The sequence below is a fragment of the Pseudorasbora parva genome, chromosome 9 (assembly GCF_024679245.1).
Source record: "Pseudorasbora parva isolate DD20220531a chromosome 9, ASM2467924v1, whole genome shotgun sequence".
Taxonomy (NCBI): Eukaryota; Metazoa; Chordata; class Actinopteri; order Cypriniformes; family Gobionidae; genus Pseudorasbora; species Pseudorasbora parva.
Window position 1 is genome coordinate 697,501 of NC_090180.1, and position 17,909 is coordinate 715,409.

At 32.5% G+C, this 17,909-nt stretch overlaps 1 protein-coding gene across 1 annotated transcript in view; it reads right to left on the reverse strand.

The window, feature by feature from the left end:
• The window catches only part of trdc (T-cell receptor delta constant), a 38,112-nt gene that overhangs the window by 1,220 nt on the left and 18,983 nt on the right, over positions 1-17,909 (reverse strand). Inside the window, exon 3 of the mRNA XM_067452956.1 lies at positions 3,601-3,697. Within this exon, the coding sequence (XP_067309057.1) occupies positions 3,601-3,697 (97 nt within the window). The remainder of the gene's footprint in view (positions 1-3,600; positions 3,698-17,909) is intronic.

Consider the following 17,909-nt stretch of genomic DNA (forward strand, 5'->3'; position numbering starts at 1 on the left):
TAGCATGAAATTCTGACTTTATAACTCACAATTCAGATTTCGACATTTTTTATAACTCGCAAATTCTGACTTTATAACATGAAATTTGACTTTATAACAAATTCTGACTTTATAATAAATTCTGACTTTATAACTCACAATTCTGACTTTATAACTCACAATTCTGACTTTATAATAAATTCTGTCTTTATAACTCACAATTCTGACTTTATAACTTGAAATTCTGACTTTATAATAAATTCTGACTTTATAACTCACAATTCTGACTTTATAACTTGAAATTCTGACTTTATAATAAATTCTGACTTTATAACTCACAATTCTGACTTTATAATAAATTCTGACTTTATAACTAGCAATTCTGACTTTTTATAGCACAAAATTCGGACTTTATAACTCACGATTCTGACTTTATAACTCGCAATTCGGACTTTATAACTCACAATTCTGACTTTATAACTCACAATTCTGACTTTATAATAAATTCTGACTTTATAACTCACAATTCTGACTTTATAACTTACAATTCTGACTTTTTATAACTTGAAATTCTGACTTTATAATAAATTCTGACTTTATAACTCACAATTCTGACTTTATAATAAATTCTGACTTTATATCTCACAATTCTGACTTTATAACTTGAAATTCTGACTTTATAATAAATTCTGACTTTATAACTCACAATTCTGACTTTATAATAAATTCTGACTTTATATCTCACAATTCTGACTTTATATCTCACAATTCTGACTTTATAATAAATTCTGACTTTATAACTAGCAATTCTGACTTTTTATAGCACAAAATTCGGACTTTATAACTCACGATTCTGACTTTATAACTCGCAATTCGGACTTTATAACTCACAATTCTGACTTTATAACTCACAATTCTGACTTTATAATAAATTCTGACTTTATAACTCACAATTCTGACTTTATAACTTACAATTCTGACTTTTTATAACTTGAAATTCTGACTTTATAATAAATTCTGACTTTATAACTCACAATTCTGACTTTATAATAAATTCTGACTTTATATCTCACAATTCTGACTTTATAACTTGAAATTCTGACTTTATAATAAATTCTGACTTTATAACTCACAATTCTGACTTTATAATAAATTCTGACTTTATATCTCACAATTCTGACTTTATATCTCACAATTCTGACTTTATAACTTACAATTCTGACTTTATAACTTACAATTCTGACTTTATAACTCACATTTCTGACTTTATAACTTACAATTCTGACTTTTTATAACTTACAATTCTGACTTTTTATAACTTGAAATTCTGACTTTATAATAAATTCTGACTTTATAACTCACAATTCTGACTTTATAACTTGAAATTCTGACTTTATATCTCACAATTCTGACTTTATAACTTGAAATTCTGACTTTATAATAAATTCTGACTTTATAACTCACAATTCTGACTTTATAATAAATTCTGACTTTATATCTTACAATTCTGACTTTATAACTTGAAATTCTGACTTTATAATAAATTCTGACTTTATAACTCACAATTCTGACTTTATAATAAATTCTGACTTTATATCTCACAATTCTGACTTTATATCTCACAATTCTGACTTTATAACTTACAATTCTGACTTTATAACTTACAATTCTGACTTTATAACTCACATTTCTGACTTTATAACTTACAATTCTGACTTTTAATAACTTACAATTCTGACTTTTTATAACTTGAAATTCTGACTTTATAATAAATTCTGACTTTATAACTCACAATTCTGACTTTATAATAAATTCTGACTTTATAACTCACAATTCTGACTTTATAATAAATTCTGACTTTATAACTTGAAATTCTGACTTTATAATAAATTCTGACTTTATAACTCACAATTCTGACTTTATAATAAATTCTGACTTTATAACTCACAATTCTGACTTTATAATAAATTCTGACTTTATAACTCACAATTCTGACTTTAAAACTCACAATTCTGACTTTTTATAGCACAAAATTCGGACTTTATAACTCACGATTCTGACTTTATAACTCGCAATTCGGACTTTATAACTCACAATTCTGACTTGATAATAAATTCTGACTTTTTAACTCACAATTCTGACTTTATAACTCACAATTCTGACTTTTTAACTTACAATTCTGACTTTATAACTCACAATTCTGACTTTATAATAAATTCTGACTTTATAACTTACAATTCTGACTGTAACTCACAATTCTGACTTTATAACTCACAATTCTGACTTTATAACTCACAATTCTGACTTTATAATAAATTCTGACTTTATAACTTACAATTCTGACTGTAACTCACAATTCTGACTTTATAACTCACAATTCTGACTTTATAATACATTCTGACTTTATAACTCACAATTCTTACTTTATAATAAATTCTGACTTTATAACTCACAATTCTTACTTTATAATAAATTCTGACTTTATAACTCACAATTCTGACTTTATAATAAATTCTGACTTCATAACTCACAATTCTGACTTTATAACTCACAATTCTGACTTTATAACTCACAATTCTGAATTTATAACACAATTCTTACTTTATAACAAATTCTGAATTTATAACTCACAATTCTGACTTTATAACAAATTCTGAATTTATAACTCACAATTCTGACTTTATAACAAATTCTGAATTTATAACTCACAATACTGACTTTATAACAAATTCTGAATTTATAACACAATTCTGACTTTATAACAAATTCTGACTTTATAACTCACAATACTGACTTTATAACAAATTCTGAATTTATAACACAATTCTGACTTTATAACACAATTCTGAATTTATAATAAATTCTGAATTTATAACTCACAATTATGACTTTATAACAAATTCTGAATTTATAACTCACAATTATGACTTTTTAACAAATTCTGAATTTATAACTCACAATTATGACTTTATAACAAATTCTGAATTTATAACTCACAATTATGACTTTATAACAAATTCTGAATTTATAACTCACAATTATGACTTTATAACAAATTCTGAATTTATAACTCACAATTATGACTTTTTAACAAATTCTGAATTTATAACTCACAATTATGACTTTATAACAAATTCTGAATTTATAACTCACAATTATGACTTTATTACTCACAATTATGACTTTATAACAAATTCTGAATTCATAACTCACAATTATGACTTTATAACTCACAATTCTGACTATATAACAAATTCTGAATTTATAACACACAATTCTGACTATATTCTGGGCCAGTGATAAACTCTTAATTTTTTAACTTTCAAACGGACATCACAAAATATTTCACAGACACCACATGATGTCCGTGAAAAAAGCTTTGCAATCATCCATCCATGCACAAAACATCAGTAGTCTTAAGAACAGATATTATTACTCTAATGCAAATGTTTTCTTCAGAGCAAAAGTCACGTCAACACGCGGCGATCACAAGCTGAACGCAACAGAAGCACAACCAACAGCAACACACACCATTCCAACATAATCCCTGGAGTTTTACACTATTTTCTACATTACACCTGTTGGTGTTAAAGTGTGTAATAGCATAGAAGATGTACTTACTTGGTGAGACAGTGAGAGTTATCGGCTTTCCAAATGTTAAAGTGTCAGTAGCTGAAAATCCACTGCTCCCGTAAGCCTTACAAAAACACTCCGGACCCTACATCTGCATTAGGACGACTAACTGAGCCCAGTTTACTACAACTAACTACCAAACTTCATGTGCTCACAAATCTACGGGTATGGGTTAGAAAGCTGCATTACAACAATAATATTGAAGTGAATTTACTTACTTCGATTGACCGTGAGAGGGATGGGATTCCCAAAAGTTAGAGGATCAGCACGTCATTCAGCCCTTCGACAAAATCCCTCAGTAATGAGTCTCCTCACATCTCCAGAAATATGCTATAAACTCCTCTGGAAACTGATGGGAAAGATCCAGGGGAAACATCCAGATTGATTTTCTTTCAAACTGTTCCATCTGCCATGTGTCCTTATGATAAACACACATCTGCTCCATTCAGAAACACACACACGTGCCTGGGACAAACGTCTTCAAAACAGAAATAACAAGACTGAGAGAATCAAACATGTCACCGCTCAGTCAGATATTGTTCTGAATCTTTTAATCCAGTTTATAAGCAGAAGTTCCTTCTAAACAGAGCTGTGAGATATTGTACAGCCCCAGGTGATGAATGAACCACTGTGGTAGTCCCGACACAATGAAAAACGCCAATACAAAAACCTGTGCTGTCTTATATAAAAGAAAGATGGAACTCTGAATCTTCTGCTGCTTCTATATCAATAGATATATTTGACTGAAGTGATGTTGAAGATCCACAGCCATGAGATGAAATGCCAAAGCTGGTGTGTAAATCTTCCTGTTTGAGATGGCAGAGCGTCTTCGGAGGAACCCCTCAGCACTTTAAACTCCGAGAGGTTTATGTGTGAGAGAGAGCGAGAGATTAATCACAGTGGTACCCCAGTCCACGATGACACAACTCGAAACTAAAACCTGTGAGGGAAACCACACACGAAACGCAATAAACTTGCACAACACATATGCCTAAGACACTCAAAAACTCTAGAAAATAATTGGTCTTACATTAGGGGATCTTGTGACAATGTAACATATACTTTACATATTACTTTATGGAGCTGTGTGTAATTACTTAATACATTAACATATTTGTAACACAGGCATTATGAAGAGTTATTAGATTACAAACCCGATTTCAAAAAAGTTGCGACACTATACATTGTGAATAAAATATGAATGCAATAATTTACAAATCTCATAAACTTATATTTTATTCACAATAGAATATAGATAACATCAAATGTTGAAAGTGAGACATTTTGAAATGTCATGCCAAATATTGGCTCATTTTGGATTTCATGAGAGTTACACATTCCAAAAAAGTTGAGACAGGGAGCAATAAGAGGCCGGAAAAGTTAAATGTACATATAAGGAACAGCTGAAGGACCAATCTGCAACTTATTAGGTCAATTGTCAACATGATTGGCTATAAAAAGAGCCTCTCAGAGTGGCAGTGTCTCTCAGAAGATGGGCAGAGGATCACCAATTCCCCCAATGCTGCAGCGGACAATAGTGGAGAAATATCAGAAAAGAGTTTCTCTGAGAATAATTTCAAAGAGTTTGAAGTTATCATCATCTCCAGTGCATAATATCATCCAAAGATTCAGAGAAGCTGGAACAATTTCTGTACGTAAGGGTCAAGGGTCAAAACCAAACAGGATGCCCGTGATCTTCAGCCCCTAGACGGCACTGCATCACATACAGGAATGCTACTCTAATGGACATCACAACATGGGCTCAAGAATACTTCCAGAAAACATTGGTGAACACAATCTACCGCGCCATTCACCGGCTAAAACTCTATAGGTCAAAAAAGAAGCCATATCTAAACATGTTCCAGAAGCGCAGGCATTTTCTCTGGGCCAAGGCTCATTTAGGAAGGATCCGGCACTGAAATGGCCAGCCTGCAGTCCAGATCTTTCACCATTAGAAAACATTTGGCACGAGGAAGATGCGACAAAGAAGACCTAAGAGAGTTGAGCAACTAGAAGCCTGTATTAGACAAGAATGGGACAACATTCCTATTCCTAAACTTGAGCAACTTGTCTCCTCAGTGCCCGGACATTTGCAGACTGATATAAAAAGAAGAGGGGATGACACACAGCGGTAAACATGGCCTTGGCCCAAATTTATGAGATGTGTTGATGCCATCAAATTTTGTCATCATTTTGACACATGCTATACCCTTTGCTAAATTTGCCAACATTTCAACTTTGTCATCATTGTGACACATGCTATACCCTTTGCTAAATTTACCATAATTTAAACTTTGGCAAATTTAGCAAAGGGTATAGCGTGTGTCAAAATGATGACAAAGTTGAAATTATGGCAAATTTAGCAAAGGGTATAGCATGTGTCAAAATGATGACATAATTTCAACTTTGTCATCATTTTGACACATGCTATACCCTTTGCTAAATTTGCCATAATTTTGACTTTTTATGCCATAATTTCAACTTTGTCATCATTTTGACACATGCTATACCCTTTGCTAAATTGGCCATATTTTCAACTTTCTCAGGATTTTGACACATGCTATACCCTTTGCTAAATTTGCCATAATTTCAACTTTGTCATCATTTTGACACACGCTATACCCTTTGCTAAAATTGCCATAATTTCAACTTTGTCATCATTTTGACACATGCCATACCCTTTGCTAAAATTGCCATAATTTCAACTTTATCATCATTTGTACACATGCTATACCCTTTGCTAAATTTGCCATCATTTCAACTTTGTCATCATTTTGACACGTTATACCCTTTGCTAAATTTGCCATAATTTCAACTTTGTCATCATTGTGACACATGCTATACCCTTTGCTAAATTTGCCATAATTTCAACTTTGTCATCATTTTGACACATGCTATACCCTTTGCTAAAATGGCCATAATTTCAACTTTGTCATCATTTTGACACATGCTATACCCTTTGCTAAATTTGCCATAATTTCAACTTTGTCATCATTTTGACACACGCTATACCCTTTGCTAAAATTGCCATAATTTCAACTTTGTCATCATTTTGACACATGCTATACCCTTTGCTAAAATTGCCATAATTTCAACTTTATCATCATTTGTACACATGCTATACCCTTTGCTAAATTTGCCATAATTTCAACTTTGTCATCGTTGTGACACATGCTATACCCTTTGCTAAATTGGCCATAATTTCAACTTTGTCATCGTTGTGACACATGCAATACCCTTTGCTAAATTGGCCATAATTTCAACTTTGTCATCGTTGTGACACATGCAATACCCTTTGCTAAATTTGCCATAATTTTGACATTTTATGCCATAATTTCCACTTTGTCATCATTTTGACACATGCTATACCCTTTGCTAAATTTGCCATAATTTCTACTTTGCCATCATTTTGACACATGCTATACCCTTTGCTAAATTGGCCATAATTTTGACATTTTATGCCATAATTTCCACTTTGTCATCATTGTGACACATGCTATACCCTTTGCTAAATTGGCCATAATTTTGACATTTTATGCCATAATTTCCACTTTGTCATCATTTTGACACATGCTTTACCCTTTGCTAAATTTGCCATAATTTTGACATTTTATGCCATAATTTCCACTTTGTCATCATTGTGACACATGCTATACCCTTTGCTAAATTGGCCATAATTTTGACATTTTATGCCATAATTTCCACTTTGTCATCATTTTGACACATGCTATACCCTTTGCTAAATTTGCCATAATTTCTACTTTGCCATCATTTTGACACATGCTATACCCTTAGCTAAATTTGCCATAATTTCAACTTTGTCATCATTTTGACATATGCTATACCCTTTGCTAAATTTGCCATAATTTCAACTTTGTCATCATTTTGACACATGCTCTACCCTTTGCTAAATTTGCCATAATTTCAACTTTGTCATCATTTTGACACATGCTATACCATTTGCTAAATTTGCCATAATTTCAACTTTGTCATCATTGTGACACATGCTATACCCTTTGCTAAATTTGCCATAATTTCAACTTTGTCATCATTTTGACACATGCTATGCCCTTTGCTAAATTGGCCATAATTTTAACATTTTATGCCATAATTTCCACTTTGTCATAATTTTTTACACATGCTATACCCTTTGCTAAATTTGCCATAATTTCAACTTTGTCATCATTGTGACACATGCTATACCCTTTGCTAAATTTGCCATAATTTCAACTTTGTCATCATTGTGACACATGCTATACCCTTTGCTAAATTTGCCATAATTTCAACTTTGTCATCATTTTGACACATGCTATACCCTTTGCTAAATTTGCCATAATTTCAACTTTGTCATCATTTTGACACATGCTATACCCTTTGCTAAATTTGCCATAATTTCAACTTTGTCATCATTTTGACACATGCTCTACCCTTTGCTAAATTTGCCATATTTTCAACTTTGTCATCATTTTGACACATGCTATACCATTTGCTAAATTTGCCATAATTTCAACTTTGTCATCATTTTGACACATGTTATACCCTTTGCTAAATTTGCCATAATTTCAACTTTGTCATCATTGTGACACATGCTATACCCTTTGCTAAATTTGCCATAATTTCAACTTTGTCATCATTTTGACACATGCTATGCCCTTTGCTAAATTGGCCATAATTATGACATTTTATGCCATAATTTCCACTTTGTCATCATTTTTTACACATGCTATACCCTTTGCTAAATTTGCCATAATTTCAACTTTGTCATCATTTTGACACATGCTATACCCTTTGCTAAATTTGACATAATTTTAACTTTGTCATTATTTTGACACATGCTATACCCTTTGCTAAATTTGCCATAGTTTCCACTTTGTCATCATTTTTTACACATGCTATACCCTTTGCTAAATTGGCCATAATTTCAACTTTGTCATCATTTTGACACATGCTATACCCTTTGCTAAATTTGCCATAATTTCAACTTTGTCACCATTGTGACACATGCTATACCCTTTGCTAAATTTGCCATAATTTCCACTTTGTCATCATTTTTTACACATGCTATACCCTTTGCTAAATTGGCCATAATTTCAACTTTGTCATCATTTTGACACATGCTATACCCTTTGCTAAATTTGCCATAATTTCAACTTTGTCACCATTTTGACACATGCTATGCCCTTTGCTAAATTGGCCATAATTTCAACTTTGTCACCATTGTGACACATGCTATACCCTTTGCTAAATTTGCCATAATTTCCACTTTGTCATCATTTTTTACACATGCTATACCCTTTGCTAAATTGGCCATAATTTCAACTTTGTCATCATTTTGACACATGCTATACCCTTTGCTAAATTTGCCATAATTTCAACTTTGTCACCATTTTGACACATGCTATGCCCTTTGCTAAATTTGCCATAATTTCAACTTTGTCATCATTGTGACACATGCTATACCCTTTGCTAAATTTGCCATAATTTCAACTTTGTCATCATTTTGACACATGCTATGCCCTTTGCTAAATTGGCCATAATTTTGACATTTTATGCCATAATTTCCACTTTGTCATCATTTTTTACACATGCTATACCCTTTGCTAAATTTGCCATAATTTCAACTTTGTCATCATTTTGACACATGCCATACCCTTTGCTAAAATTGCCATAATTTCAACTTTATCATCATTTGTACACATGCTATACCCTTTGCTAAATTTGCCATCATTTCAACTTTGTCATCATTTTGACATGTTATACCCTTTGCTAAATTTGCCATAATTTCAACTTTGTCATCATTGTGACACATGCTATACCCTTTGCTAAATTTGCCATAATTTCAACTTTGTCATCATTTTGACACATAATATACCCTTTGCTAAATTGGCCATAATTTCAACTTTGTCATCATTTTGACACATGCTATACCCTTTGCTAAATTTGCCATAATTTCAACTTTGTCATCATTTTGACACACGCTATACCCTTTGCTAAAATTGCCATAATTTCAACTTTGTCATCATTTTGACACATGCTATACCCTTTGCTAAAATTGCCATAATTTCAACTTTATCATCATTTGTACACATGCTATACCCTTTGCTAAATTTGCCATAATTTCAACTTTGTCATCGTTGTGACACATGCTATACCCTTTGCTAAATTGGCCATAATTTCAACTTTGTCATCGTTGTGACACATGCAATACCCTTTGCTAAATTTGCCATAATTTTGACATTTTATGCCATAATTTCCACTTTGTCATCATTTTGACACATGCTATACCCTTTGCTAAATTTGCCATAATTTTGACATTTTATGCCATAATTTCCACTTTGTCATCATTTTGACACATGCTTTACCCTTTGCTAAATTTGCCATAATTTTGACATTTTATGCCATAATTTCCACTTTGTCATCATTGTGACACATGCTATACCCTTTGCTAAATTGGCCATAATTTTGACATTTTATGCCATAATTTCCACTTTGTCATCATTTTGACACGCTATACCCTTTGCTAAATTTGCCATAATTTCTACTTTGCCATCATTTTGACACATGCTATACCCTTTGCTAAATTTGCCATAATTTCAACTTTGTCATCATTTTGACATATGCTATACCCTTTGCTAAATTTGCCATAATTTCAACTTTGTCATCATTTTGACTCATGCTCTACCCTTTGCTAAATTTGCCATAATTTCAACTTTGTCATCATTTTGACACATGCTATACCATTTGCTAAATTTGCCATAATTTCAACTTTGTCATCATTGTGACACATGCTATACCCTTTGCTAAATATGCCATAATTTCAACTTTGTCATCATTTTGACACATGCTATGCCCTTTGCTAAATTGGCCATAATTATGACATTTTATGCCATAATTTCCACTTTGTCATCATTTTTTACACATGCTATACCCTTTGCTAAATTTGCCATAATTTCAACTTTGTCATCATTTTGACACATGCTATACCCTTTGCTAAATTTGACATAATTTTAACTTTGTCATTATTTTGACACATGCTATACCCTTTGCTAAATTTGCCATAGTTTCCACTTTGTCATCATTTTTTACACATGCTATACCCTTTGCTAAATTGGCCATAATTTCAACTTTGTCATCATTTTGACACATGCTATACCCTTTGCTAAATTTGCCATAATTTCAACTTTGTCACCATTGTGACACATGCTATACCCTTTGCTAAATTTGCCATAATTTCCACTTTGTCATCATTTTTTACACATGCTATACCCTTTGCTAAATTGGCCATAATTTCAACTTTGTCATCATTTTGACACATGCTATACCCTTTGCTAAATTTGCCATAATTTCAACTTTGTCACCATTTTGACACATGCTATGCCCTTTGCTAAATTGGCCATAATTTCAACTTTGTCACCATTGTGACACATGCTATACCCTTTGCTAAATTTGCCATAATTTCCACTTTGTCATCATTTTTTACACATGCTATACCCTTTGCTAAATTGGCCATAATTTCAACTTTGTCATCATTTTGACACATGCTATACCCTTTGCTAAATTTGCCATAATTTCAACTTTGTCACCATTTTGACACATGCTATGCCCTTTGCTAAATTTGCCATAATTTCAACTTTGTCATCATTGTGACACATGCTATACCCTTTGCTAAATTTGCCATAATTTCAACTTTGTCATCATTTTGACACATGCTATGCCCTTTGCTAAATTGGCCATAATTTTGACATTTTATGCCATAATTTCCACTTTGTCATCATTTTTTACACATGCTATACCCTTTGCTAAATTTGCCATAATTTCAACTTTGTCATCATTTTGACACATGCCATACCCTTTGCTAAAATTGCCATAATTTCAACTTTATCATCATTTGTACACATGCTATACCCTTTGCTAAATTTGCCATCATTTCAACTTTGTCATCATTTTGACACGTTATACCCTTTGCTAAATTTGCCATAATTTCAACTTTGTCATCATTGTGACACATGCTATACCCTTTGCTAAATTTGCCATAATTTCAACTTTGTCATCATTTTGACACATAATATACCCTTTGCTAAATTGGCCATAATTTCAACTTTGTCATCATTTTGACACATGCTATACCCTTTGCTAAATTTGCCATAATTTCAACTTTGTCATCATTTTGACACACGCTATACCCTTTGCTAAAATTGCCATAATTTCAACTTTGTCATCATTTTGACACATGCTATACCCTTTGCTAAAATTGCCATAATTTCAACTTTATCATCATTTGTACACATGCTATACCCTTTGCTAAATTTGCCATAATTTCAACTTTGTCATCGTTGTGACACATGCTATACCCTTTGCTAAATTGGCCATAATTTCAACTTTGTCATCGTTGTGACACATGCAATACCCTTTGCTAAATTTGCCATAATTTTGACATTTTATGCCATAATTTCCACTTTGTCATCATTTTGACACATGCTATACTCTTTGCTAAATTTGCCATAATTTTGACATTTTATGCCATAATTTCCACTTTGTCATCATTTTGACACATGCTTTACCCTTTGCTAAATTTGCCATAATTTTGACATTTTATGCCATAATTTCCACTTTGTCATCATTGTGACACATGCTATACCCTTTGCTAAATTGGCCATAATTTTGACATTTTATGCCATAATTTCCACTTTGTCATCATTTTGACACGCTATACCCTTTGCTAAATTTGCCATAATTTCTACTTTGCCATCATTTTGACACATGCTATACCCTTTGCTAAATTTGCCATAATTTCAACTTTGTCATCATTTTGACATATGCTATACCCTTTGCTAAATTTGCCATAATTTCAACTTTGTCATCATTTTGACTCATGCTCTACCCTTTGCTAAATTTGCCATAATTTCAACTTTGTCATCATTTTGACACATGCTATACCATTTGCTAAATTTGCCATAATTTCAACTTTGTCATCATTGTGACACATGCTATACCCTTTGCTAAATTTGCCATAATTTCAACTTTGTCATCATTGTGACACATGCTATACCCTTTGCTAAATTGGCCATAATTTCAACTTTGTCATCATTTTGACACATGCTATACCATTTGCTAAATTTGCCATAATTTCAACTTTGTCATCATTTTGACACATGCTATGCCCTTTGCTAAATTGGCCATAATTTCAACTTTGTCATCATTTTGACACATGCTATACCATTTGCTAAATTGGCCATAATTTCAACTTTGTCATCATTTTGACACATGCTATACCATTTGCTAAATTTGCCATAATTTCAACTTTGTCATCATTGTGACACATGCTATACCCTTTGCTAAAATGGCCATAATTTCAACTTTGTCATCATTTTGACACATGCTATACCATTTGCTAAATTTGCCATAATTTCAACTTTGTCATCATTTTGACACATGCTATGCCCTTTGCTAAATTGGCCATAATTTTGACATTTTATGCCATAATTTCCACTTTGTCATCATTTTTTACACATGCTATACCCTTTGCTAAATTTGCCATAATTTCAACTTTGTCATCATTGTGACACATGCTATACCCTTTGCTAAATTTGACATAATTTCAACTTTGTCATCATTTTGACACATGCTATACCCTTTGCTAAATGTGCCATAATTTCTACTTTGTCATCATTTTGACACATGCTATACCCTTTGCTAAATTTGCCATAATTTCAACTTTGTCATCATTTTGACACATGCTATACCCTTTGCTAAATTTGCCATAATTTCAACTTTGTCATCATTTTGACACGCTATACCCTTTGCTAAATGTGCAATAATTTCAACTTTGTCATCATTGTGACACATGCTATACCCTTTGCTAAATTTGACATAATTTCAACTTTGTCATCATTTTGACACATGCTATACCCTTTGCTAAATTTGCCATAATTTCAACTTTGTCATCATTTTGACACATGCTATACCCTTTGCTAAATTTGCCATAATTTCAACTTTGTCATCATTTTGACACATGCTATACCCTTTGCTAAATTTGCCATAATTTCAACTTTGTCATCATTTTGACACATGCTATGCCCTTTGCTAAATTGGCCATAATTATGACATTTTATGCCATAATTTCCACTTTGTCATCATTTTTTACACATGCTATACCCTTTGCTAAATTTGCCATAGTTTCCACTTTGTCATCATTTTTTACACATGCTATACCCTTTGCTAAATTGGCCATAATTTCAACTTTGTCATCATTTTGACACATGCTATACCCTTTGCTAAATTTGCCATAATTTCAACTTTGTCACCATTGTGACACATGCTATACCCTTTGCTAAATTTGCCATAATTTCCACTTTGTCATCATTTTTTACACATGCTATACCCTTTGCTAAATTGGCCATAATTTCAACTTTGTCATCATTTTGACACATGCTATACCCTTTGCTAAATTTGCCATAATTTCAACTTTGTCACCATTTTGACACATGCTATGCCCTTTGCTAAATTGGCCATAATTTCAACTTTGTCACCATTGTGACACATGCTATACCCTTTGCTAAATTTGCCATAATTTCCACTTTGTCATCATTTTTTACACATGCTATACCCTTTGCTAAATTGGCCATAATTTCAACTTTGTCATCATTTTGACACATGCTATACCCTTTGCTAAATTTGCCATAATTTCAACTTTGTCACCATTTTGACACATGCTATGCCCTTTGCTAAATTTGCCATAATTTCAACTTTGTCATCATTGTGACACATGCTATACCCTTTGCTAAATTTGCCATAATTTCAACTTTGTCATCATTTTGACACATGCTATGCCCTTTGCTAAATTGGCCATAATTTTGACATTTTATGCCATAATTTCCACTTTGTCATCATTTTTTACACATGCTATACCCTTTGCTAAATTTGCCATAATTTCAACTTTGTCATCATTGTGACACATGCTATACCCTTTGCTAAATTTGACATAATTTCAACTTTGTCATCATTTTGACACATGCTATACCCTTTGCTAAATGTGCCATAATTTCAACTTTGTCATCATTTTGACACATGCTATACCCTTTGCTAAATTTGCCATAATTTCAACTTTGTCATCATTTTGACACATGCTATACCCTTTGCTAAATTTGCCATAATTTCAACTTTGTCATCATTTTGACACGCTATACCCTTTGCTAAATGTGCCATAATTTCAACTTTGTCATCATTTTGACACATGCTATACCCTTTGCTAAATTTGCCATAATTTCAACTTTGTCATCATTTTGACACGCTATACCCTTTGCTAAATGTGCCATAATTTCAACTTTGTCATCATTGTGACACATGCTATACCCTTTGCTAAATGTGCCATAATTTCATCTTTGTCATCATTTTGACACATGCTATACCCTTTGCTAAATTTGCCATAATTTCCACTTTGTCATCATTTTGACACATGCTATACCCTTTGCTAAATTTGACATAATTTCAACTTTGTCATCATTTTGACACATGCTATACCCTTTGCTAAATTTGCCATAATTTCAACTTTGTCATCATTTTGACACATGCTATACCCTTTGCTAAATTTGCCATAATTTCAACTTTGTCATCATTTTGACACATGCTATACCCTTTGCTAAATTTGCCATAATTTCAACTTTGTCATCATTTTGACACATGCTCTACCCTTTGCTAAATTTGCCATAATTTCAACTTTGTCATCATTTTGACACATGCTATACCATTTGCTAAATTTGCCATAATTTCAACTTTGTCATCATTTTGACACATGTTATACCCTTTGCTAAATTTGCCATAATTTCAACTTTGTCATCATTGTGACACATGCTATACCCTTTGCTAAATTTGCCATAATTTCAACTTTGTCATCATTTTGACACATGCTATGCCCTTTGCTAAATTGGCCATAATTATGACATTTTATGCCATAATTTCCACTTTGTCATCATATTTTACACATGCTATACCCTTTGCTAAATTTGCCATAATTTCAACTTTGTCATCATTTTGAAAAATGCTATACCCTTTGCTAAATTTGACATAATTATAACTTTGTCATTATTTTGACACATGCTATACCCTTTGCTAAATTTGCCATAATTTCCACTTTCTCATCATTTTTTACACATGCTATACCCTTTGCTAAATTGGCCATAATTTCAACTTTGTCATCATTTTGACACATGCTATACCCTTTGCTAAATTTGCCATAATTTCAACTTTGTCACCATTGTGACACATGCTATACCCTTTGCTAAATTTGCCATAATTTCCACTTTGTCATCATTTTTTACACATGCTATACCCTTTGCTAAATTGGCCATAATTTCAACTTTGTCATCATTTTGACACATGCTATACCCTTTGCTAAATTTGCCATAATTTCAACTTTGTCACCATTTTGATACATGCTATGCCCTTTGCTAAATTGGCCATAATTTCAACTTTGTCATCATTGTGACACATGCTATACCTAGGCATGTGCCGATATCAATTTTTCATGCTGCGATTAATTGATGAAGTTTTATCACGATATACGATATTATCACGATATTTAAATAAGTTGCAAAAAAAAGTGTTGCCATAGCATAACAGCTTTAAGAACTATTTTTGTAAGAACAAAAATAACTGAATGTTTAAATACAATAATGCACCAAAAATATATACAGCTCTGGAAAAAAATTAAGAGACCACTTAACATTGAGAAACAATGAGAAATTAATGTTACGTCTCTTGATTTTTTTCAGAGCTGTAAAAGTACAATTTTCAAACAGATTAAAGTGCAAAAGAATTAGGCTATAAAGAACAACAGGTAGGCTTACAAATTACAATAAGGTCTCATTAGTTTATGCATTCACTAAGATTGAGCAATAGCTACATTTGGTACAGGAAGTATAATGTTTTTGTTAATGTTAGTTAAGAAATACCGATCATTATTAGTTTTATCTTAGGTCCATTAAAAGTTATTTTGATTTTGATTTTAATGTTATTAAAAAGTAACTAAGAAATTAACATAGAATGATTAATTCTTTATAAGTATTTTTCATTGTCAGTTTGGTAATAATGAATTAACATGTTCACTAATGAAGTCGTATCTCAAAGTTATACTGAACAATAACAAATAATTAGAACAGTTCTAATTATTAGGGTTGTAGTCCAGATTAAAACATAAAAATGTTTAAATTTGAAAATAAATAGCCTATTAAGTCTTTAAGTATTAAGTATTTGGTGCTGTGATGAACAACATTGAGATTACAAAAACGAATGGCTGTTTTAAAAACTACACGGCAGGGGCGGCAGTGGCTCAGTGGTTCATGTAAGTTGTCTACAAACCAGAAGGTTGGTGGTTCAATCCCCGGTTCCACTTGACCAAGTGTCGAAGTGTCCATGAGCAAGACACCTAACCCCAGCTGCTCCCGACGAGCTGGATGGCGCCTTACATGGCTGACATCGCCGTCGGTGTATGAATGGGTGAATGTGAGGCAAAAATGTAAAGCGCTTTGGATAAAAGCGCTATATAAATGCAGTCCATTTATCATTTACACGCGTTTTTTTGTTTGTTTGCTGGTTTCCGGGGTAACCGGCTTCATTCTGCAGTTCATCAGCGCCCTCTGCTGTCACTGAGCGGCACTTCAGCAGCGCGTCTCCTTCACTGGTTCAGTCATGTGCAAACGCACGTTGGGCTTGTTTATATCTGAGCGCGTGTCCCTTTGACGCAGAATACAGCGGTGTTGAGCATTTATACGGTTGATGGGCAAAGTATTCTTGAGTGCATTATAAAAAAAATATAAATTGTTAATAAATTATTATTTACGATATTTTAAAGTGCCCACGATAACAATATCGTGCATATTCATTATCGTGATAAATCGCATTATCGAAAATCGGCACATGTCTAGCTATACCCTTTGCTAAATTTGCCATAATTTCAACTTTGTCATCATTTTGACACATGCTATACCCTTTGCTAAATTTGCCATAATTTCAACTTTGTCATCATTGTGACACATGCTATACCCTTTGCTAAATTGGCCATAATTTCAACTTTGTCATCATTGTGACACATGCTATACCCTATGCTAAATTTGCCATAATTTCAACTTTGTCATCATTTTGACACATGCTAAACCTTTTGCTAAATTTGCCACAATTTCAACTTTGTCATCATTGTGACACATGCTATACCCTATGCTAAATTGGCCATCATTTTGACATTTTATGCCATAATTTCCACTTTGTCATCATTTTGACACATGCTATACCCTTTGCTAAAT